General features: G+C 38.8%; 1 protein-coding gene across 1 annotated transcript; it reads left to right on the forward strand.

The window, feature by feature from the left end:
* The first annotated feature begins 15,156 nt into the window (after positions 1-15,156).
* On the forward strand, positions 15,157-17,754 carry LOC149068014 (uncharacterized). The gene has a single exon (XM_089251548.1). It carries the CDS (start codon positions 15,281-15,283, stop codon positions 16,286-16,288), a length of 1,008 nt encoding a protein of 335 aa, XP_089107674.1. The 5' UTR covers positions 15,157-15,280; the 3' UTR covers positions 16,289-17,754.
* Positions 17,755-26,473: the final 8,719 nt, after the last annotated feature.

Genomic DNA, 26,473 nt, shown 5'->3' on the forward strand with positions numbered 1-26,473 from the left:
GAGGTAGCGCACGAGATTCTCAAGTGTTCGTGATTCTTTTTCGAGCCGGCTGATCTTCCTAAACCACTCCTTCACCAGCTCTTGCCTTGGTTTGATCAGGTGGAAGTCTTTTGTGTAAGAACAGCTGGTGGCATAGTGGAGTGGTGTGCCGACTTCTCCGCACAAACATTTGTTGTTGTTAGATATTTTGAATCTCTCGAGGTAGCTGGGGAATGGTCCATGACCAGTAAAGAAAATGGCTTTCTCTCGGGACCATCCCACAGCCCTCCATCCGACTCGAGGTAGGATATCGTGAATCAGTCTGCCTGGGTGTTCAGGTTCGTCCCAGTCCTCCTGCCACATTTTCAATAAGTGGCTTTTGAGAAGTCTTTTGGCATGGGGGGGGGGGGGGGGGGGAAGGGAAAAAGCTTAATTATCATCGTGCTCTGAACAGATTTGGTGGTTTTCTTGGCGAGCTTATCCACCAACTCGTTGCCATGGATACCAGAATGACCTCGCACCCAGTGCAGGCTGACATTTCTGTTGGTGGCCAGGCAGTTGCGGATCTGTTTGGCATTGTGGCAACCTGGGGCCATATGGCCCCCTTGCGGTCTAGGGGGGGGGGCACGGGAGAAAATCAGAAGAAAGGTGATCCACGACAGGTGGTGAAGGGCGTCATAGAGAGCTGTGAAGAGAAAAACCTTTAAAAGTGAAACATATGGTTGAAAAATATTACTACTTTCAGAATTCATCAGATCCGTCCATAGAACCAGGGGTATCTTAACCCTTGGATCTATGTGGGCATGACCCGGGTCTTCATGTCTATAATGGAGGGAGGGGGACTGCACTATATGGGATCTGGTACTATGATTTTCATACGTAAGCTGTTACTTCCAGCTGAGTATGGAGGGCTGCCAGAGCAATGGAGGGCCGATTTATCGTGCATGTTCGTTGAATCATCCTGTATTTCACACAGACCGTTTTTTGCAATATAATTTGACTCCTGGGAGAGATGATAATCCACCATTTGAATCCGTGCCTAGCCAGGATTCCAGAGATTGATCTGATTTATTAAAATTTCATTCATAATAAAAAAAATAGAAAGTATCTCACTCTTACATGAGGGTAGAGGGGGCCCTGGATAGGACAGGGGGGCCACGAGAAAAAAATCTGATTCGTAGGGGGCCATGAGCTGAAAAAGGTTAAGAAACACTGGTCTAATGTAGTAGTTCCCCGCGGCCCAGTTTCATTTACTTTGGTTAGTGGAAGGGCCGTGATCCACAGCATATTTGTAGATGACTTGAGTGACCTGTGGCGCAGTTCCAAATCACACAATTGGCCAGCGGCACATTTAAAGATCTTTTAAGCAACCTGCATCATGGTTCCAACTCAAGTGGGCCACTCAAACGACAAAACCTTTCCCTAGTTTGTGGACTAACATTCCCTGAACTAACGTTCTTTCTATTGATAAGTCCTATACAGAGCCACTTTAGTGATCTCAAAATGTTCCGCGGATCCCTCAAGTGAACTGGAAATGTAATCGGACCGCCCAAGTGCTCTAGAAACGTGTAGCGGCCCGCTTAAGTGCTCTGGAACTGTGCCGCGTGTCACTCAGATGATCTGTGAGTATGCTCTGAATCACTTAAATAATCTGGAAATGTCCCGCGGTTAACTTGAGTGATGTAAAACTGCACTACGGGCCGCTTAAGTGCTCCAAAACTGTGTCACATGCCACATAAGGGATATCTATAAATGTGCCTCAGACTATTCAAGTGTTCTAGAAATGTACCGTGGGTCATTCAAGTGATCTGTGAATGTGCCACTTGAAAATATGCAACGTGCCGCTTAAATGTTCTGGAATTGTGCCACGGGTCACTCAAGCAATATGTAAATGCATAGGCGTACGCAGAATTTTCTCGGCGGCGGGGGTTCAGATTTTTTTTTCCTTCTGGAAGGGGGGGGGACTCTACCCCCCCCCCCCCGTTTACGTACGCCAATGCGTAAATGTGCCACTGTGTTCATTTTTACAAAATTAGGTTTGAGGTGGCGGGCCACATCAGAAGATCCCCCCCCCCCCCCACGGCCACATTTAGTCCACGGGCCACAGGTTTAGGATTGGGTCGCAATGAATTTGTTGAATAGAATTTTCTTGAAGAGAAATTTTGAGTGCTTTTTTTGCCTTCAGATAGCATTGAAATGAATAGAAATTGACAACAATAACATATAAGGGGCCGTTCAAGTATTACGTAAGCAAATTTTTAGCCATTTTTGACACCCTCCCCCCCCCCTCTTGTCAGCAAAACTCTGACCCCCCTCCTCTACCTTGTCAGCAAAATTTCGTCATCACTGCCCCTCTGATTCCTAACGCATATTGGCGGGATCAGAGACGTATATGGGGGGGGGGGAATAAAGGGGCTCGTGCGCCCCCCCCCCTCCCCGACGATCAAAAATTTATTTTTTTAATGCAAAACAATATTTTTTAATTGAAATTCCGGAAGAAAATACCTTTTAAATGTTGTTATAATCAATTTCTGTTAATTTCAATGTTATTTGAAGGCTATGAGCACAAAATTTATCTTTAATAAATTGATTGCGACCCCCACCCTCTAAGCCATATAATGATAAATCGCATAAAGGCCCTTGGCCCGTGGACCAAATATGGCCCTGGGGGGGTTATCTGATGCGGCCTGCCCCTCTTCAAACTTAATTTTGTAAAAATGAACTAAGCGGAACATTTACAGATTGCTTAAGTGACCCGTGGTACAATTTCAGAGCATTTAAGCTTCCCGTGGCATATTTTCAGATCACTTAAATGACCCGGGACACAGTTCCAGAAAATTTAAGCGATCCGTGACAAATTTAGAGATCCTTTGAGTGACGCGTGACGTAGTTTTAGAGCACTTAAGCTTCCCCCAGTGCGGTTCTACACCACTCAAGTTACCCGCGGCACATTCTCAGATTATTTAAGTGATGCGTTGCACAGTTCCAGAGCACTTAAGCGGCTCGGACACATTTCCAGATCACTTGGATCCGCCGCGAAACATTTAGAGATCACTAAAGTGGTTCTGTAGGGCACTTATCAATGGGGGGGGGGGGGGGGGGTTGTTACTTCAAGTGTCCACAAACTATCGAAAGGTTTTGCTCGTTCTTGGCGCACCGAGTAAGATGTCATTAAGAATATTTCATATTTTCATAAAGGGTGGTTGATGACGTAAGCATTATCCAAACCCCCCTCTTCCCCCTTGTCATCAATAGTCAGTAAATCGGAACCCATTTACCCTCCCCCTCATAGATGCTGACGTAATACTTGATTGACCCCTAAAGGAATTTTCTTTATCATCGAAAGAGGGTACAACGGGGCTCGTGCTCCCCCCCCCCCCACACAACGCACGTCTCTGATCCCGATATGCGTTAGGAGGTAGGGGAAATTGCTGACTAGGGGGGGGGGGTCGCTACCACTTCCTACATTTCTTCCGGTTTTCAGCTTGCACACTCTATTATAGATCACTCTTCTGGTCGCTCACTCACCTAGTCCCTTAATCTCTCGGCAGGGTTGAAGCGGATTTTGCCCCCTTCTCTCTCTTTCATTCTAGACTTATTTTCTTTTGTGCACTCATGCCCAAAATTTACCGCCCACCTGTAAATACACTATTGCGGAAAGGTCCATTCGACGTCATAGCGCCAGCAGGGCCGTCTTAAGAGTATCATGGGCCACCGGGCCAATTGATGTTTCTGAGGCCCTACCAAACAAATTTCGAAAATTTCAACCATATTTCATTTTTGTGAGGCCCCTCTTCGCTTGAGGCCCGCGGACCGTGCCCGGGTCGGCCCATGCCTTAAAACGGCACTGAGCGCCAGACATGGGCGGAGATACGGGGGGGGGGCACCAGCGTCAAAGGTAGAGTCGTCTGATCTAATGTATATGTGTATATACAAATAAACTGACATCATCGTGGCCCCCAGATTTTCAAGTCTATCTCCGCTTATGACTGCTCCAGGCCCATCATTTGGGGGGGGGGGGGGCGTTGCTTCCCTGGCTTTTGAAAACACACTAAAAATGGTATATATATACACACATACATTGAGTACATGTTCTTTGCCCCCCCCCCTCCTGGAAAAAAAGTTTAAATGACGTCGCTGGCATGGCCCCGCAAGTGGAGGGGGGGGGGCTGACAGGGCTCTAGCCCTGGGGCCCGTGATAGTCATCATTTTTATGATTTTTCATGATATAAATTAACTACAGAAGGGGCCCGTGAAAAGTCTGACCGGGGGGGGGGGGGGCCCTGCAAAAAATCCCAGCCTAGGGACTCCGCTCCACGATGTGGGGGCCTTCGTCCCTGGACTCATAAGCGGAGATAGACTTGGAAGTCTGGAGGGCTCGGGCCTTATTGGTGGCGGGTGGGGGCGGCGGCACGATGATGATGTAAATTCATATATACATATATACTTCAGATCAGTCGACTCCATCTTTGACGCTGGGGGAGGGGGCACGCCCCTCCGTACTCGGCCCATGCCTGGACTGCTTATAATAGACATAAATGATGGGAAAAATAATCCCCTGGAACCTAGAATTGCAGCTGCAGTCGTTTATCTCGCGTACAGATGGCGCTCGCACGGCGAGAAAAGGAAAACAAAACGAAATGATGGATGAAGGGAAGGAAAAGAGGAGTGAGAGATGACGTCATGAGTCACGCGGGTGAACGAGACACGGGTGCAGCGGCTTCTCTTTTGTCTCTTCCTGTCTTGTTAAAGGTCACTGAGTCGGTGTCACGGCGGTTGTTGTGATGGCGATTTTTTCGATTTTCTAAATTCCAAGTGTGCCATTCATGGGAATTCATCCTTCGTTTGAACGGATGCGGCAAGTGAAGAACATCCCCCCCCCCCCAAGCAGGGAAAACGTTACGGGTAAGCCATTTTGATTCTCTGGACGTCATAACAGCACACACACCTTTCTCAAGCGTGTGTGTTTTGGCACGATTTTTGGCGCTTTTATTATTATTATTTTTTTCCTGCGTGTGTAATGTGCATGTGCTTGTTTCTGTTGGGGGAGAGGGGGGGGGGATAGCTTTGGTATAAGGGACAGGTTGGCGATTTTTGGCGACTTTTTTACAATCGTCTAGATGGTTTTGAAATTCTCCCAGTTGATTTCCCTAACTAGTTCTAAAACTGAATTGAATACATCGAGTTTTTTTTGAATGCATGCATGTTCCGGAACATAAATTGAGCCAAATAAAATTTAAAATCCGCCTGCCTGTTGTATTCTGGCAACGTACTCTTGACGTGTCGCCAATTGCTATCTACGGTGTTCGTGTGAGCACCTGTTTCGGAATTTGTGAATTCAACGCTGTGGTTGACCGTCAAATGGGAGTACCCTTTCTCGTCTAAACGCTTGTAAGCCTTCCAGCAATCTGAATGAATTGTTGTGCCCTTCTCGATCCACGTTTCGATAAGGCCAACGAGTGTATCCGCGGACCTGTCATGAACAGCGACCAAAAAACACCTCCCTACCCCCCAAAAACCCACTGACCCTCTACCCTGCGGCTTTTATTATACTTCCGCTTCTCAAATTTTGCCTCATCGATCTTACCGATGCCGCCCATTTTCTCAGAATTGAGCTCGATGTGATCGAGAATAATCTCATTTATAAACTGCCGCCAGTCGGTCTAGGTGCTGGAAGAAAATGAATATTCCTGAATTATCCTGGCAGTGGTTTGGCATTGCAGGGTTTCGTAGGTGAACAAGAAAATTTCGGGAGTATTCAGTTTACTGAACCTGAACCATGAGCCAAACCGAATAGATTTCTTGGCTCTGCACGTACTGGCCATGCAGACCCAAATGAATCCATCGGAAACATACTTTTTTTGGTGTCACCTTCATGACAGTTCCACATTTCGGGCAACGCATAGATGATTTAATGAGCCCTGTTTCGCACAAAAATTCTAATAACAACGGCATATTTGGGCACAGGTAAGTTTGATAAAAAATGGTATTACCAACGCCCTCCTTACCCAACGTTGGGCGGTTGTTCGAAAATTTCAGAGTCAGTTTTTGACTGGAAATAATTATTTATTATTTATCGATATTTTCTCATCAAAAACTGACCAGAGTATAAGCCGACCCTCCTACTTCGGGAACAAATTTTTCCACAAAAAAACTTGGCTTATACACGAGTATATACGGTACATTCATTTCCCCCATTTTCCATTGAATATTCCAAGATGTGGAATTTATTTCGGAAGTAACTGTGTGTTAAAGCCCAGATTATATGCGCCAAAAACCTATACAAAATATGCATTAAAAAGTAAAGATGCTGTTGTTAAGAATGCCAAAATATCACATGAAATCAACAAAAAAATGTATTTGAAAGTGAAGGAAAACAAAAAAAACCATAACAAAATGTTAAAATACGTATTTAAAAATACCGAAATATACGTAAGATGGGGGGGGGGGGGGAAAAGAAGAAACGTGCTTTAAAGTTTCTTCTGCTGAAATTTCCATAAATTTGGTAAACATGTAAAAAAGAAGAAAAAAAAACTTGCATTTATAAAAATGCAGAAATATGACAAAAATTGCAAATGTTTACAAAAAAAATAATATTATAAAGAAATATATATATGCAGAAAGTAAGAAAACATGCATCTAAAAATGCAAAAATAATTGAAACAATTGCAAAACATTTGAAAATAAAAAAATTTCCATTTAAAAATGCAAATATATACTTTTAAAAACGGAAAAATATGCATTTAAAAATTTACAGAAATGTACTTTTAAACATGAAAAAAATATGGGTAAATTCGCAATATATGGTGTACCATGATTTGGTGATTCTTTTATTGCCAAACCCGTTTTGGCACTACGGTTACTGCCTGAATATCCAAAAACGAGTGGAAATGAAAAAAATTACATACATTAAATATATTAATAATAATTGTTTTTTAATCAATAAACACCTGTAGGCCATGCTTAGTACGGCGCATGCCTGTGGCACACAAACAGCTTTGCCGCCCCCCCCCCCCCCGCTACGCTCAAACATCACTTCACTTCGATAAGGACGCCCTGACCTGAAAATATCGACCTTGGACCTCCACAAATGCTATGGCAAGGCGCTAGTGTTACTGCTCTAACACAGGTCCATCTTCATACAGAAGTGAGTGTGGTCAGTCATATGGTTACTAAATTCATCACTCGCATGATCATGCAACCATACAGTTACTTGCACTTACTCATGCGGCCACTCATATGGTCACTCACTCACTCGGTCAATCATATGGTCATTCACTCCTTTGATCACTCGGTCATACATTCAATCACAAATTCACTTGATCACTGAGTCAGTCACATACTTGTTCACTCATACAGTTGCCCACTCACCCCAGTTACTCGCACACTCAGTTGCTCTTATCGCTATTCACGCTTTACTTATGATGTCACTCACCTACTCACTAGGCTACTCAAACAGTCACTTGATCACTCTCTAATACGGTCAATCACATGTTCATAGGTAACTCACTTCATTATTCACTCACAGTCAGTCACTTACTTGGTCACTTATACAGGCAGGAAAAGCGAAATGTACTGGAGATGAAGTGTACCAGAGGTGAAATTTCTGTATCCCAAAAAACATTTGACTGATTTTATGTTGAAGTTGCCCCATGTGGGTGCCTCCGACTGAGAATATGCATAGGCTACCCCTCCGTTCTGTTGGATCTCCCCCCCCCCCCATGGCCTACAACAGTGTCCCCTTTTTATTTTGCACCTGTGACCTGTCTAAATATCTCAAAGCCACAAAGGAGATGCAGGTTGAAGACCACTGTTTAAATTAGGGTGGTTCAATGACACAAAGAAGTAAGATACAGAAAACCCAGTGAAGTCTTGCAGAATGCCTCCCCCCCCCCCCCGGCTTAGCACCTCAAGTGCATTAGGATTCCGAACATCATATGAAATACTTGATCTAAAAAATAATTGTGCCAAATCTCATCAGCATGAGGCCACCGGGCTGTGCCCTGCTGGGCATATGTGCAGGATCCCAACTTTGACTTTATGCAAAGCAGGAATTCAGGAGACCACCCCCCCCCCCTTAACCAAGGATATCCTTTTTTTTTTTTAAATTTTGGGGCCCTGAACAGATATTTGCTCAGACGACCTTGCAGCAACTAGTACATTTTCTCACAAAGTCAAATGAGTACATGCCCCCACACACTTTACCCTCCTGCCCGAGGAGTTGCCCCAAAGTTAAGAGCAACCACAAGAAGGATTTTTGGCATTCCCCTCTGCAGAGAAGATCCATTTTCGATGCGGGGGAGAAAAGGAAGAAAATTTTATCCATGGTTTGTTAGTACATTGCCTTGGGGGGATCGGTTTTTTGTCGCCAAGTCGTTTCCAATGTTTCGTCAGTTGTAAACGTGCTGCTTGAAACTCAAATTCATTGTTCAAAAGAAATTCTTTGTGCATTCTTTTTTTTTTTTTTTTTTGTCATTTTCATAACACTTCAAGATGTTTTCAAGAGGATGGACTCTTCATCCTTAAGAAAGAAAGGCCACGGAGTCATAGACCATCAAGGGCGTAGCAGGGGGGGGGGGGACTTGTGGGTCTGGTCCCCCCCCCCCGAAATGTGAGAAAATGACCGGAAAAAGATGGCCAAATTCATTGTTCTGTCACTTTGGTCCCCCCCCCCCCGAACGAAATTTCTGGCTACGCCCCTGTAGACCATAATATCGCAAAGGTTTGTGAGAAGGGGGGGAAAAATTGATACCTTTTTCTCAAGCACAGAAACATGTTGCTGCTATCGCTGGGATTTTTGTGGTGCCTATATAATTCCTTATAATTTTATTTACTTCATTTGTAATTTTAATGAATAATTTTTCCTGCTCAATCGACTATTACGATTATCACGAAAACTGTTACTGTTAATATACTGGTTTGCAATTGATTAGCTTTTATTTTTAGTACGGCTCCACAATCTCTTGGCAGGATCACCAATAGATACATACATCAGATGTCGTGAAACCATGGAAGTATAGATAATGTTTGATATGGACATTGCCAAATTCTTCATCCAATCTTTGGCTTCCATCTTCAAACGAAGTCTTCAGCTTAAAATTAAAAAAAAAGAGAGACCAATGAATCGGAAGACTTCTCTGGATGAAATGTGTACACATTAGGCCAGTTTGATTCCAGAAGTTGAATTGAATTGACTTGAATTGAGATGGAAATTTCATTTGGCATGAAGATTTAGACTATTGCTATGGCGTCAATAGCCATTGCTCCGATATAACACTATGTCTAAAAAAAGCTATGTTGAATTCGCATAGGCAAAAAATCTTCGTATTCAGGCCAAATATTTGTGTAAGTACATCAAACGAATCTAAAATATATATATTAATTGAAATTTTTCCCATAAATTATAAATTTATTGATTATATTTTATTGCGTGGTGTATATTTGCTCCGTCATGTCGGAAGGGAATTTCTAGGATTAAGTTGAAACTGAAAATCAAATTTTACTGCTATAAGGTGGAAGTGAGCATGAATTATTTACACAAGTTTACTAACTGAAGAACTGAAGAAAATACAGAGACATGATACGTATTGAGCTCCCAAAAGGGGCAAAAATGCTTCACCTTGGGGACACCAGTTTCGATTAGATAAGGATAATTCAAGGTTATTGCGTCGCAGGGAGGTTTTCTCCAACAGGGTTGTAAATGCATGGAATAACTTACCCTCGGATATCGTGAATTCCCCGATAGACAGCTTTATGAGGAAATATGATAAGATATGTCGGAGTCATGGCTCCCACAAGAGGTGGGCTGACAAGGCTCCAGCCCTGGGGCCCGGGGTGATTTTAATCATTTTTTTGTTTTTCACGCTATAAATTCATCATAAAGGGGCCCCGTAAAAGATCCCAGCCTAGGGGCCCTGCTTCAGGATGTGCGGGCCATGGTCGAAGTAATATAGAGAAGCTATCTGTATTTAAAGAACGACACCCATTATTTCTGCGGGCAGATATTTTAATTGTTTAGTTACTTTTCCCAGCTTATTTTTGTGTAGCTGTATTTAGCCTGCGACATCCACAATTTTATGGGCGTTTTTCTCCAATACTGGTTATTTATATTTATTTCTCCTTTTACTTTTTCCAGGCACCTTATCGAGCACTTTGCCTGTTGTGGTTACCAATTTTTATTTTATTATTTGTTATTTATTTATATTAACCCCAGAAGGCATGAAATGCACTTACACTGTAAAAGTAATAAAAAATAATGAAATATAATAAAAAAAAATTGGGAATAATAGAAGGGAAAACACTTCCCATGCAAAACCAGGGCAAGATCCTCAATAGCGCGGAAGCAAATCTTGCACAGGAGACGCATACAAGTACATACTGTACCTATTCTCGCCACACGCCATCTGTATCCATAGGAAAGGCAATCTTTTCTGGCCTTTGGTATTCTTATTTGGAAGTGATGCCTCCGTATGTTAACTCATCTGTCCCTAATCTCAAAGAAAGGTAAATTAACCATTTGGTGGATTATTTTTAGCACATCTTTGGATCTGCAGCGATTCTACGCCATTACAGTGAGTGCAGGAATGGAAGCAGGAACCCAGGAATTGAAGCCTCTATCAATAACAGCAGCCGCTCATGCTAGCTATTCGTTTGCTAAAGGACCACTGTGGCTTTTTGAGAAGCTTTATGTCCTTAATTTTGCGTTAGAGCTCCATATATGCTCTCGTAATTTAGAGCTCCATACTTGCGGACAGAAATCCCAAGTCAGGCGAACGTACCAAGTATGTGCATCACATTTGCGGCATGCTATGATACGATCAGTAAAATCCAGGATTTGGCTCATTGCAATACCTAAACTCACGTGTGTATCTAATTGCTGTAGCACAGTGTTTTACAAAGTGGGGCAGTATTTTCCAAGTGGCGGGCAATAAAAGCCACGAGTATGATATAGGATCCTATGGGGTATGGGGGTCGCTTGAGTCGGGGGTGATGAGACAAAAAAATTTCTGAAGGAGGAGATAGAAAAAAAAGTTTGGAAAACTCTATGCTGTAACGTTTCATTACCTAGTTGATAATATTTAGGATCAGTGCATCTGCTTAAACGCATTGATCTGCTTTTTGATATTGAATTGGGGAGTTTATACTGACAACTCCACTGGAAAAGTTATTGGCATGCAATTTTAAGGCCCTGGTGTTTTCTGTTGGAGAGAATAACTTCACGTCATCAGCGAATTGCAATAGAGGGATGTGTTTTGTGTGTTACAGCCTGAGTGATATCGTAAGTGTATGAAGTAAATAAGACGGTGTGACTCTGGATGATTCCACTTAGCACCTGGCATTCTCTGGATGTGACGCTCGCTATTTGTATAAAATGTGCAAGGAACATCTAAAGAAAGAAAATGAAAAGATAAAAAAAAATTGCGATGATTAATAATTGAGAGTAAATAATGGTTGGCATTTTCTTAATTAGATATAAAATTGCAACAAGTGTTGAATAAAAAAGTTCATATTAAATACAATATACCTATGAGTAATATTAAAATACAATATACCGTCGTTAAATTTGGTTGTCACTCATGACAATAAAAGTCTTTTAATCATGGCCCCCACATCCTGAAGCAGGGACCCTAGGCTGGGATCTTTTACGGGCCCCCCTTTATGATGAATTTATAGCATGAAAAAACAAAAAAATGATTAAAATCCTCCTGGGCCCCTGGGCTGGAGTCTTGTCAGCCCACCCCTTGTAGGGGCCATGCTTTTAATTACGAGTTTTTAATATTTATTTAAATAATAAATTGCATAATTAAAATTTGATACCAATAATTTCATAAAAATGCCAATTTTATTTATATGTGATGCATTTTTTAAGAAATTGATGTTTGGCTGCCAAATACTCGGTTTTTGGTCAAATCTATATTTGTCTCATCCCTAGTTCTATTCTAACAAAATCAAAGGTGGAACATATAACATAAATAGTAGTGGTGTAAATAACATAACCCTTAATTTTTTTTTAATTTGGACATATCGCTTCAGAGCCCCATTCAGATTGGATAGTTCTGAACTGTCTTAAATTCTGGGCATTAAATGACGCTAACTCGAAAGCGAAACTTAATACTGCTGTGCATGTGTTTTACGTCATTACCTGAAGTTCTAGGAAAATCAATCACTGAAGTTTCTTTATGTGCACATAATCCTTCGAAAATTCCGAGGATGTTGACGTCATTATTTTTTCATTAACAGGTTCTCCTAGAGCCTCATCGGAATACGTTGTTCAAAGCAGCACATGATCTGGAGAAAAGTCTTTATCAGTCTTGTGAGCTTAAAATATGGCACATTCCATTGTGTATAGTCAGTTTCACTCTGACGATAAACCGTGTGAGTATGTGAAAGATTTTAAACGGAAATTGAAGAGTCGCATAAGAATGACTACTGGAGAAAGGCAATATGAATGTGACGTTTGTGGTAAAAGTTTTACGCTAAAGTGCAATTTAAAAAATCATTTCATGGTGCATACTGGAGAAAAACCATTTGAGTGTGACGTTTGTGGTAAACGTTTTACGCTGAAGGGCAATTTAAAAAGCCATTCTGTAGTGCACACCGGCGAAAAACCATTTGAGTGTGATGTTTGTGGTAAAAAGTTCACTCAGCTGATCAATTTAAAGACTCATACGATAATGCACTCTGGAGAAAAACTACATGAGTGTGATGTTTGTGGTAAAAGGTTTACGCTAAAGGGCAATTTAAAAAACCATTCCATTGTGCACTCGGGAGAAAAACCATTTGAATGTGACGTTTGTGGTAAAAAGTTCTCACAATTGATTAATTTAAAGACTCATACGACAATGCACACGGGAGAAAAACCATACGAGTGTGACGTTTGTGGTAAAAGCTTTACACTAAAGACAAATTTGAAGAATCATTTCATAGTGCACACCGGAGAAAAACCATACGAGTGTGATGTGTGTGGTGCGAAGTTTTCGCGATCCTATTCATTAAGCAATCATAAGAAAAATGTACACGCTGGAGAAAAACCATTTGAATGTGGCATTTGTAATAGAAAGTTTTCCAGAAAATGGCTCTTAAAGAGACACATGACAACGCATGCCGATGAAAAACCACATTCGTAATGCTCCCCCTGAGCGCTGTGCGTATTGTGCATGGGGGAATTTCTTCTGCTTATTCAAAATCATCACATACGCTTTTGGTCATCACCGCTGAAAATAATTATATATGCAAGTTTCTTGTAAAATGTGATTTTAAGAACGTTTTAACTGCTATAGTATTCACAACAAACATGGCAAGATATAGAGAGATAAATCTACGTCTTGCAAAATTAGAAATTAAACTTTGATAAATTATTACGTGGAAAAAACTGTATTTGTAAAGATTTGTGTGTTAATCGTGTTTTGTGTTTCTATAAATGCATAGAACTACTAAAAACTTGTAACAATGTGTCATCGTGCAATAATAAAGACATTCTTGGAATGAAAACTTATTTAAGAAAATATGAAGATAAATAAAATGCATGAAGGACTCCTTAAAACCAGATTCCAAAAATGAATCTTGTGCGGGAGGGGAGTAGGGGTTGAAAAATAGTCATATTCCAGAAGCAGATTTCGCAACTTCGAATTATTTCTTCATATTTTCGTAGATCGAGATTCGACGATAGGGGAAAAATTTGATGCCTGAACATGTAATTCTTTAGAACTATTCCCTGATATAACTCCCCCCATAAAATCCCTCTCAACTGGAATGGAAATATAGATCATGCAGACATGTTTTCGTGTGAGTTATTTGGGGAAGAACCCCTACTCCCTCTGAGATAAACTCAGTTATTTTCATGTATCAGACTATGATGACAATAGCTCTGATCCTCTCAATTCCTCAAAATAATTGAATAATGATTTTACCCACCCAGTGGGGAAATGCAGTCTGCAGTTTTGGTAAATCATCAGAAATTATTGCTAATATTTTCTGAACAGTTACTGGTAATTGTTTACCAAGTTTTTCTGGTTGTCTTCTAAAAACTAAACCCTGCAAAACAGCGTACTACATGATGAATTCGGGATTGGTACACTGAGATATCAACCGCTTTTTTAAAAATTGTGAATAGGTTTTTTTTGCGCAGGTGGATTTAATAAGATAGCCGATAGTTCTTGTCAGGGGCGTACGAAGGATCAACCTTTAGAGCAGGCACAAAAATTTTCTTTCAGAGAAATTTTGAGTTACCACCCTCAAAAAGCATTTAAATTAACAGAAATGGCTAATTTTAAAAAAAGCCTGTGAAAAATGTTGCCATCACGAAAGCTTCAAAAAGTGAGATCACATCAGCTTTAGTGGTAAGATATAACTGAAGTTTCAACTTTTGAATTTTGACGTAGCCATACAACATGGACGGAAAAGAAATAGCATCTTGCTTCAATTTAATGAGGGTCACCACTGTGAAACTGTAGTTTTTCATTAGATATGTCTCTTAGCAATGTTCGTATTACCCGTGGCTTCATGGTCAAGTGTTATTCGTAGGTTTAAATGAAATACTCTCCACATGCCCTGTATCCCTTGAATTGTTTGACATTTTACCGTTCGCAGAGTTCAAATAAGTAGCGTCTTTCTCACGTGCATTTGCGCAAGCTCTAGAACATATTTTATGGATGCAAATCTTAGACCAAGAAATACATTATCTTTGATGAAAATAGCATTTAATGTGAAAAAATTATATTTGAATTCTCATTCTACTTTGTGGCTTTAATTATTGATTGCATGATTTATCTGCGTACTTTCATGTGCCAAAATAAGATAAATATAAAAAATATTCCGATTCAATTCATGAATTATAATTTACAGTGTTTATAGGCAAATTGATTATAATTCCTGCAGAATTCATCTGATGTTGACATCACTATTTTTTCATTAACAGGTATTCATAGAGCGTCGAAAATAATGGACTGGAAAAAAAAAGAGCCTGTATGATCGTATAAGAAGCAATAACTTCTATTTTCTCCTTTTGAATCAATCTCACAGCTAATGATTTCAATATGGACATGTCTTTGAATGGAAGGTGTGTGAAATAGTATTCAAAAATCGCCTTTACACTCACGGAAATGTGTAGCCGGGGAAATATATCATGTGAATGTACCACAAACACACAAAAAATGTTTTTTTAGCATCTGTGTCACAAGATAATTTTTCTTCAAGTTGCGTTTGCAGCAAGAAATTCTCATTTAGTTACTCGTCTTCTGCTCCTAATAAATTTCATTTTGGCTAGAGAACAAAACCAAGTAACGGTGGTGTTTGAAGTGAAATGTTTCCCCGATGCCCACCGTCGAACATTCGCAAAAGTGCCCAAGCCTCAGGAAAATCACTCGAATGTGATGTATGTGGGAAAATATTCCCAAAGCGTGTGACTTTGGTTAACCATTACAGAATTCACACTGGAGAAAAGCCGTACGAGTGCGGTGTTTGTAAAAGAAGGTTTGCAATACTGTCTGGTTTACGAAGGCACATAAGAATTCACACTGGAGAAAAACGATATGGGTGTGATGTTTGCGGTAAAAGGTTCACAGATGTCTCAAACTTGAAAGAACACAAAATTGTCCACTCTGGAGAGAAACCATTCGCGTGTGATGTGTGCAGTAAAACATTTGCAGGCATGCAAAATTTGAAGAAGCATAAAATAATTCACAATGGAGAAAAATTGTACGAGTGTTATGTCTGTGTTAAGAAGTTTCTTCGACCATGTGAATTGAGAGGTCATATGAGAATACACACAGGAGAGAAACCATTCGAGTGTGACGTTTGTGGTAGGAGATTTCCAAAAATTAGCACTTTAAAACAACACATGAGAATACACACCGGTGAAAAACCATATGAATGTGATGTTTGTGGGAAAACGTTTTCACAAAACTCCAGCCTGAAGAGTCACTCGAAAATACACAACGGAGAAAAACCATATGATTGTACTGTTTGCGGTAAAAAATTTCTACGTAGGACTAATTTAAACTCTCACATGAAAATACACAATGAGGTAACTCGGTATGACTGTGATGTATGTGGTGGGAAGTTTGCGCAGTTCGAATCGTTGTTAGAGCATTACAGAAGTGTCCACGGTATGGAAAAAGCACATGTTTGCGAGTTTTGTGATAAAAGGTTCCCTCTAAGGAAAAAATTGGACAGTCACATGAAAATACATACTGGAGAAAAATCTATCGAGTGTGATATTTGCGGAGAAACATTTTCGAAAAAATCAAATTTAAACAGGCATACAAAAATCCACACTAGAGAGAAAACATACATAAGTGTAAGTTTGTGACAGAAAAATTTTGGAAAACTTTAGTAGGGACAGACTGTTGCTGTCAGAAATTTTGGGAATTTAACTCTGAAGAATTAAACCAGGAGCCTATTTTTTTCGGGGGGGGGGGGGTGAGACCAGATGAATATGATGGCCAAGCCTTTTCGGACGGAATTTTTTGTATAAGTGCAGAAGAATCCACATGGAAGAAAAAGCAAGCATGGAATTGTCTGGACGCAATATTACGTCCTTGATCGTAAAGGAAGGGTTAATGCACTTAAAATATTGTTGGTTCATTATTTTAATTCAATTAAAGCTTCCGAAACTCATTTTCTGGACGCATATTTTTTGCTTGATGTTAATTTTTAATGAAACATTTGCTCAGTTCAATAACATTTATAAAACAAATCTCATGGAAATGTCCATAGTGGGGAATATGGCCAAGAAGTAGAATCTTTGAAGGGGAAATAAAAATGTTTTCATACTTTCTTCTATCATTTTTTTTAATGTAAAAATTTTTAGCATGAAAGAATGTGAAAATGTTAATTGAAAAAAAACGTGCTTTTACATTATATGTTTTACAGAATTCATCATACAGGTCTCAGCAAAAATCACTTGGTATGGTCATATTACCCTCACGAGCCTCATTCGTAATCGTATTGTTCATAACGATCTTTCAAAGAGTGTATCAACATGTGCGTTTTCAAAGAAGAGCTGACGGAAAATTTTCTCCCGCAAATGTCACATCCGTAGGGCATTTCCATAGCGTGGACCTCTTCGTGCGTGTTCAAATCAAAGCGTTGCGTGAACCTTTTACCACAAGTGTCACACGCGTACGGCTTCTCTCTGGTGTGGACTCTTTTATGTCTGTTCAGAGAGGAGTTTTGCGAAAACTTTATACCGCAGGTATCGCACTCGTACGGTTTTTCTCCGGTATGGACTCTCGTGTGGTTAATTAAAGTAGACATCCGAGAAAACGATTTGCCACAATAGTTACATGCATGCGTCTTCTTACCGATATCTACATAGTTTTCGGAATCTACTGTAGAGCTTTGATTGTTGAACTTTTTTCTGGAGTGAGCTACCTTGTATTGTACTGAAGTGTCCGAGGAAGACCTTTCGTTGCAGATATCCTTTTCGGAATGATCGTTGTCTTCTATTAATAATCGAAATAATAGTGGGAAATTTTCGTATCGCCTTAAATCAGCGTTGTTTCTCTGCACCATAGTTCCTGTTGCAGCGTGCTTCTCAGCAGGTGATATTGTCTCTGATGGGGGCCATGACGTCGATAACGGAAGAACAGAGTTCCCTTCACTTGCAACATACACCTCATGTGATATCACATAAGGCAATTGATCCATATTGCTATATTTACTGTTATTTGATCCAATCGAAAGCATTTTTCTTTGTGGATTCACTTTCCATTTTTACAGGATTTAAAAGAGGATCGTGCGAGATCTTCTGTAAATGAATGATAAATAAACATAATCAGAAATAATAATTTTCGTCTTCATTCCATTTTAAACTGTCACTACATGATTCTAAAACAATGATAAGGTGCAACTTGCTATTACGTACGATAAAGATTCCTAGAGATGAGCACTATTATAACTGCGTATTTGAGTTATCTGTCGGGCGCCACGTGACTGAAAACCTGATGGTTCGCTTTCCCTCACTACAAACAAGGTCGTCTTAACTGAGTGGTCGGCAAACTCATTAGTGAACAGAGCCAAATATCAACAGTACAATTATTGAAATTTCTTTTGAGAGCCAAATATTTTAATCTGAAACTATATCGTTTAGGTACATTGTTATTAACTTAATTAGGGTACTCCTAAGCGCTGGGCTTTGCTAAAAACGTCCTCGATTTGTTTGAGGTAAGTTCGCTGAGGTCGACTCTTTCCAACTCCCAACTCTCCCATCCACACTCGTCTTGTATACTTGTTTCGTCTATCTCCTTTCGTTCATCCTATACATTCCAAACCATTTCAACATACCTTTCTCAATCCTCGACACTACATCTTCTTTCACTCCACAACGCTCCCTGAAATTAACTTAATAAATTTTACTTAACATTTTAATTTAAACTATAGGTACGTTGAATAAAACTTGATATCATACTTAATAACGATATTATTTATTGGTAAAATTAAATTGTAAGGTATCCATATAAAATTAAATTATGACAATGACTGTAAGTCCAGGCATGGTCCACGCTCTGTCCCAAGAGGGATATAAGCGTTTTACCCCGAGAGGTTGGACCATGCTGGGGAGTATGACAATGACTGACAAACACTAATGTGAACAATGGCCTTGCATCTCTTTGAAAAGTTTGGGAAGTCGGGTTTGTATGATGTTGTTTTTAATTTAAGACACGATTCCAGGTTCTGATCAATAAGATGACTTCTCAATTTACTCTTGATAAGGTTCATGCTTGAAAATGATTGTTCGCATGAATATGTAGACCCGAATAAGGAAAGAACAGCAAACGCTAGTTTTTTCAGCTGATTATATGAGTTAGGAATACTATTCCAGATGTTAAAAATCAACATATCTTCCTTCTCCAGGTCTTTCAAAACAGACCACTTTTGCTGTAAACTAAGTTCAAATCTGTTTTTCTGCACAGAAACGTTCAAATTTCGAGCTCCACAATTCTTTGTTTTTTAAATCCAGCAATTGCATTCCAAAGTTGCCAATGCCAATATTAAAGAAGAAAAATTTAATTCTGTTACAGTTTAGAGCATTAAGAAGTCTTTACTAGTCTTTAACAAAGGCTAACGCGTCGCTTTGCTGTGTCGGAATTCCTGAAACCTGTTTAGAAAAGCTTCCCTTATATTTAAAAGTGTTGTTTTGAAATAGCAAATGTCAATATTAGAATTCTTTTCTTAACGATGTTTCAACAGGCTTGAAAAGCGAATCAAAATTTCTCTTTCAAAATCTTGAGCAAAAATAGAATTTGTTTTTGAATGTGTGAAATAACTTCTAACATCAAAAAAATGGTTTCCTTTCCTCTGTAGTTTATGATTAATTCAGCTGATTTAGATGAGACGTACCTTAGGAAGAATTCCCGTTTTCGACCACTTTTTCCCGAACTTTAAAGTTTCCACCCACCTGATTGGTCGTGGAAGTATCACGTGACAGAAATTTGTTATCCGTAGACTAATTTAGTTGTCGCAAAATAGAAAATTTTAAACGCCAATACTCATATTTCGGTTCCCATGGTGACCTCGCGCATGAGATTAGTGAATCCCTGATACTGTGTTATGGCAACCAGAGAAGCATGCAGGACTTTTTTAAGGAGTGGGAGGAGGAGGTCTCATATGTTTCTTCAGGAAAAAGGAAATATATTTTTTTCCATTTTTACTTCAATAAAAAAAATACCACTAGTATCTGGGATGGTATCCGGGTGGGGGGCTACAAACCTCGGTGCCGAACCAAAAAGGACACCGAATTCGTTCTTCTAGCCGTTGGCTACGTAAACAATCGGTGATATTTTCTGTAATCACAAGCGTATGATTTTCTCTCTGCAGAGAGATTGCGCCAAGATGACCACACGCGCACATGGCTATTACAAGTACGAGGTTGGTTGAAAAAGTATCCGACCGTCATTTTAATCGTTCGTGAACCAATGAAGATGGAGGAGCGGCGTTTGGTCCACGTATGTAAGCAATCCTAACATTCTGCGCATGCTTGAATTTTTTCCGGTTTTGTCGCCGGAAGACCATCGATGAGTGAGGAAAGTCAAGTGAGCACCGTCGGATTTTCGTTTTTGACACAGGTATTCACAAGTCAAGACGGGATTTCTTGACACTTACAGAAACGATTTGAGAACAAAAAAAAAAAAACAGTGCCGTCTCAAGAGCATCATGGGGGTCCCCCGGGCCAACTGATTTTCTGAGGCCCTACCTGGAAAATTCTGGAAAAATCCAACTACTTTTTTCGAGGCCCCTCTTCTATTGAGGTGCCCGGGTGGGCCTTAGACAAGAAATAATATATATTATTTCTTTAACGGGTGGGCCCATATATATATTCCGCTAAGAACAGGGAGTGACACCTACTTGAGCAAACCAGGCATCTGACCAGGGCCTAAATCCCCGCCTGGTCCCTGGAGTTGTTCTCCATCGCATCTTCCAATCCCCTCTTGCAATTTTTCCCCACGGGTTCGTTTTAAAAGCCATTTTCACCCTCGAACTACGGTAGTGGTTTTGAAACTTTTGTCCCCGCGGCTCCCTTGCCACACTCATGATACATATCCGGCTCCCCAGAATTTTAGTAGACGTTTTCACTTGTTAAAAACACACTTCAAAGCATAAATAGGCACACAGATCAATATGTCCAGCTCGCCGCGACGCAAACTTTAACAAACACTACTACTAAACCACACATGCACCTCATCTACAAAAACTGTTGGGGAAAGTCTGGCTGGCCCCCACCAACTCAAAATTCTTTGTTTCAAATTCAATCTTCGTGTTTTCAGTCAAACAGCCCATAAAACATACAACGTTGATTAAAAAAAAAGGGGAGAACGTGCTTACCATTGTTCGAGTTGAACGGGCTTGAATACGAATCCGTCGAAATTCTCGAATCCAGAAACGGAGAGCACGCTCTTTTCAATTCATCAGAATATTGTGGGGAAGATTTTAAACATCCAAGTCAAGAACAGGACCTCGACGTTAACGGGAGCATTCCTCCATTTTTCGTCCTGATGCTAACAACCTCTACTGGCTTGCGATTTCTTTGATTCTTTGCAAGGGACTCTCTTTCCATACAAAGAAACCTTGGTTCCCCCCCCCCCCCCAGCGCTATGCTTTGTTCACGTGACCTGACGTCAGTTGTCACCACCCCCCCCCCCACACTCCACGAACTAAAAGGAATCTGAAAAAGGGTATTTGAAGGGCATCCCCACCGGGAACGCGAAAGCTGATACCGAGCCATGAATATCCCCCTTTCCCTCAGCATCCACCAGCTTTCCGCATCCCACCCCATCCTCCTTGAGTGAATCTATTTTTGACGTAGACAGAGGTTTCGGTGGTTTCCCACCTGATCGGATCTTACAGAGTGATAAATGAAAATCGAAGATCGGTGATAATCGAAGTTGTGATTTCAAAATGACTTGAAAATTTGAAGAATTTGTACTTATGAACAGGGGAGGACTTGGGCAGGTGCAAAGGGAGCGGCCGATCGTTTCGCGAAACAGGATAAAAATACTTCGGCTACATTTTGTGTCTTGAACGCTCACAAAGCAAATTATCTTAAAATTCTGTCCAAGGCTTCTAACATTCAGGAATCAAACCTTCTGGCCGAGGGATTTCCCCAAGCCAAGAGAGGATCTAGTGGACCTCTATTAGTGTTTAGCAACCACCGGAGTGGGTGCTAAACACTGGTAATGTCGGGTAAATGACGGCCCTGGAATTTGCCTAATCCTGAGGGTCTAGTAATATTTATTTAAGACTTGATATCAATTTAATTTGGATAATAATGCAGTTATTATAAACTATAATTAAAACAATACGCGGATTAAATGCAGCCAATTTTTCAGCTAGTTTTTGGACCCTTAATACCTTTGTTTTTAGTTATTTATTCTTCCTTTCAAAAATTATAAATGTCTTTTTTAAGTGCCTATTTTAGGCATTTTAGTGCCTTTTTGAATGCCTATTTCGACCATTTTTAGTGGCCAAACTTCCGGGCTCTAATCATCACCCTTAGCGCTTATCTGTATTAATAAACCATTCTGCTTGACAAGTCTGAAAGGGCAAATTGAATCGATGTGGTGAGAGAATGGTGATACTAGAAATAACCGTCAATAGCATTCACTTCAGAAAGGTACCATGATTTCCAGTTTTATACCCAATGCATCTTGCATTATAGACGTTTTTCAAAATGGATAAACGAAAGAAGTCATTGATTTAATTTAAAAAAAAAGTTCAAGGAAATAAGCATACATTTGACGTCCGAAAAAATCGAATGCCGGATGCAAAAATTTTAATGTACTCTTGCGTCTTATCTGGTGAAAAACTGCATTTTCCTAAATTTCCCTTATACGCTCTCTTCTCTCACTCATGCGTCTTTTTTTTTTTTTCTTGTTCCCCTGCACCGACGCATAAGTGAGAGGTCACTGAAGGGCCGCCCTTATCAGACGCAGGGCCCGGTGCGAAAATAATTTCGGGGCTCCTTATTATTCGATTGTATTTATTTTGTGGTGGAGGATAATCGGCACATTCAAAGATCCCTACATTATTATAGAATATACAAAAATGTTGAAAAAATATCTGATCATTAATGAAAATTCAAAATTAATGAGAGAAAAAAATCCCAGAATAGATGAAAATTCCGAATTAATGAGAGGAAAATCCCGGAATAGATGAAAATTCCGAATTAATGAGAGGAAAATCCCGGAGTAGATGAAAATTCCGAAGTAATGAGAGAAAAATCCCGGAGTAGATGAAAATTCTGAAGTAATGAGAGAAAAATCCCAGAATAGATGAAAATTCCGAAGTAATGAGAGAAAAATCCCAGAATAGATGAAAATTCCGAATTAATGAGAGAAAAAACCCAGAATTTATAAAAATATAGAAGTAATGAGGGACAAAATCCCAGAATTTATAAAAATATAGAAGTAATGAGGGACAAGATCTCAGAATTGATGAGAGATAAAATCCCAGAATTCGTGAGATAAAATCGCAGAATAGATGAAAATTCCGAATTAATGAGAGAAAAAAATCGCAGAATAGATGAAAATTCCGAATTAATGAGAGAAAAAAATCGCAGAATAGATGAAAATTTCGAATTAATGAGAGAAAAAATCGCAGAATAGATGAAAATTCCGTATTAATGAGAGAAAAAATCCCAGAATAGATGAAAATTCCGAATTAATGAGAGAAAAAATCCCAGAATAGATGAAAATTCCGTATTAATGAGAGAAAAAAATCCCAGAATAGATGAAAATTCCGAATTAATGAGAGAAAAAATCCCAGAATTCGTGAAAGAAAATCCCGGAGTAGATGAAAATTCTGAAGTAATGAGAGAAAAATCCCAGAATAGAAGAAAATTCCGAAGTAATGAGAGAAAAATCCCAGAATAGATGAAAATTCCGAATTAATGAGAGAAAAAACCCAGAATTTATAAAAATATAGAAGTAATGAGGGACAAAATCCCAGAATTTATAAAAATATAGAAGTAATGAGGGACAAGATCTCAGAATTGATGAGAGATAAAATCCCAGAATTCGTGAGATAAAATCGCAGAATAGATGAAAATTCCGAATTAATGAGAGAAAAAAATCGCAGAATAGATGAAAATTCCGAATTAATGAGAGAAAAAAATCGCAGAATAGATGAAAATTTCGAATTAATGAGAGAAAAAATCGCAGAATAGATGAAAATTCCGTATTAATGAGAGAAAAAATCCCAGAATAGATGAAAATTCCGAATTAATGAGAGAAAAAATCCCAGAATAGATGAAAATTCCGTATTAATGAGAGAAAAAAATCCCAGAATAGATGAAAATTCCGAATTAATGAGAGAAAAAATCCCAGAATTCGTGAAAGAAAATCCCGGAGTAGATGAAAATTCTGAAGTAATGAGAGAAAAATCCCAGAATAGAAGAAAATTCCGAAGTAATGAGAGAAAAATCCCAGAATAGATGAAAATTCCGAATTAATGAGAGAAAAAACCCAGAATTTATAAAAATATAGAAGTAATGAGGGACAAAATCCCAGAATTTATAAAAATATAGAAGTAATGAGGGACAAGATCTCAGAATTGATGAGAGATAAAATCCCAGAATTCGTGAGATAAAATCGCAGAATAGATGAAAATTCCGAATTAATGAGAGAAAAAAATCGCAGAATAGATGAAAATTCCGAATTAATGAGAGAAAAAAATCGCAGAATAGATGAAAATTTCGAATTAATGAGAGAAAAAATCGCAGAATAGATGAAAATTCCGTATTAATGAGAGAAAAAATCCCAGAATAGATGAAAATTCCGAATTAATGAGAGAAAAAATCCCAGAATAGATGAAAATTCCGTATTAATGAGAGAAAAAAATCCCAGAATAGATGAAAATTCCGAATTAATGAGAGAAAAAATCCCAGAATTCGTGAAAGAAAATCCCGGAGTAGATGAAAATTCCGAAGTAATGAGAGAAAAATCCCGGAGTAGATGAAAATTCCGAAGTAATGAGAGAAAAATCCCAGAATAGATGAAAATTCCGAATTAATGAGAGAAAAAACCCAGAATTTATAAAAATATAGAAGTAATGAGGGACAAAATCCCAGAATTTATAAAAATATAGAAGTAATGAGGGACAAGATCTCAGAATTGATGAGAGATAAAATCCCAGAATTCGTGAGATAAAATCGCAGAATAGATGAAAATTCCGAATTAATGAGAGAAAAAAATCGCAGAATAGATGAAAATTCCGAATTAATGAGAGAAAAAAATCGCAGAATAGATGAAAATTTCGAATTAATGAGAGAAAAAATCGCAGAATAGATGAAAATTCCGTATTAATGAGAGAAAAAATCCCAGAATAGATGAAAATTCCGAATTAATGAGAGAAAAAATCCCAGAATAGATGAAAATTCCGTATTAATGAGAGAAAAAAATCCCAGAATAGATGAAAATTCCGAATTAATGAGAGAAAAAATCCCAGAATTCGTGAAAGAAAATCCCGGAGTAGATGAAAATTCTGAAGTAATGAGAGAAAAATCCCAGAATAGAAGAAAATTCCGAAGTAATGAGAGAAAAATCCCAGAATAGATGAAAATTCCGAATTAATGAGAGAAAAAACCCAGAATTTATAAAAATATAGAAGTAATGAGGGACAAAATCCCAGAATTTATAAAAATATAGAAGTAATGAGGGACAAGATCTCAGAATTGATGAGAGATAAAATCCCAGAATTCGTGAGATAAAATCGCAGAATAGATGAAAATTCCGAATTAATGAGAGAAAAAAATCGCAGAATAGATGAAAATTCCGAATTAATGAGAGAAAAAAATCGCAGAATAGATGAAAATTTCGAATTAATGAGAGAAAAAATCGCAGAATAGATGAAAATTCCGTATTAATGAGAGAAAAAATCCCAGAATAGATGAAAATTCCGAATTAATGAGAGAAAAAATCCCAGAATAGATGAAAATTCCGTATTAATGAGAGAAAAAAATCCCAGAATAGATGAAAATTCCGAATTAATGAGAGAAAAAATCCCAGAATTCGTGAAAGAAAATCCCGGAGTAGATGAAAATTCTGAAGTAATGAGAGAAAAATCCCAGAATAGAAGAAAATTCCGAAGTAATGAGAGAAAAATCCCAGAATAGATGAAAATTCCGAATTAATGAGAGAAAAAACCCAGAATTTATAAAAATATAGAAGTAATGAGGGACAAAATCCCAGAATTTATAAAAATATAGAAGTAATGAGGGACAAGATCTCAGAATTGATGAGAGATAAAATCCCAGAATTCGTGAGATAAAATCGCAGAATAGATGAAAATTCCGAATTAATGAGAGAAAAAAATCGCAGAATAGATGAAAATTCCGAATTAATGAGAGAAAAAAATCGCAGAATAGATGAAAATTTCGAATTAATGAGAGAAAAAATCGCAGAATAGATGAAAATTCCGTATTAATGAGAGAAAAAATCCCAGAATAGATGAAAATTCCGAATTAATGAGAGAAAAAATCCCAGAATAGATGAAAATTCCGTATTAATGAGAGAAAAAAATCCCAGAATAGATGAAAATTCCGAATTAATGAGAGAAAAAATCCCAGAATTCGTGAAAGAAAATCCCGGAGTAGATGAAAATTCCGAAGTAATGAGAGAAAAATCCCGGAGTAGATGAAAATTCCGAAGTAATGAGAGAAAAATCCCAGAATAGATGAAAATTCCGAATTAATGAGAGAAAAAACCCAGAATTTATAAAAATATAGAAGTAATGAGGGACAAAATCCCAGAATTTATAAAAATATAGAAGTAATGAGGGACAAGATCTCAGAATTGATGAGAGATAAAATCCCAGAATTCGTGAGATAAAATCGCAGAATAGATGAAAATTCCGAATTAATGAGAGAAAAAAATCGCAGAATAGATGAAAATTCCGAATTAATGAGAGAAAAAAATCGCAGAATAGATGAAAATTTCGAATTAATGAGAGAAAAAATCGCAGAATAGATGAAAATTCCGTATTAATGAGAGAAAAAATC

Source organism: Pholcus phalangioides, unplaced genomic scaffold (genome assembly GCF_987345545.1).
Source record: "Pholcus phalangioides strain wild (caught in Gottingen) unplaced genomic scaffold, Ppha-v1.0 ptg000027l_1, whole genome shotgun sequence".
Lineage (NCBI taxonomy): Eukaryota > Metazoa > Arthropoda > Arachnida > Araneae > Pholcidae > Pholcus > Pholcus phalangioides.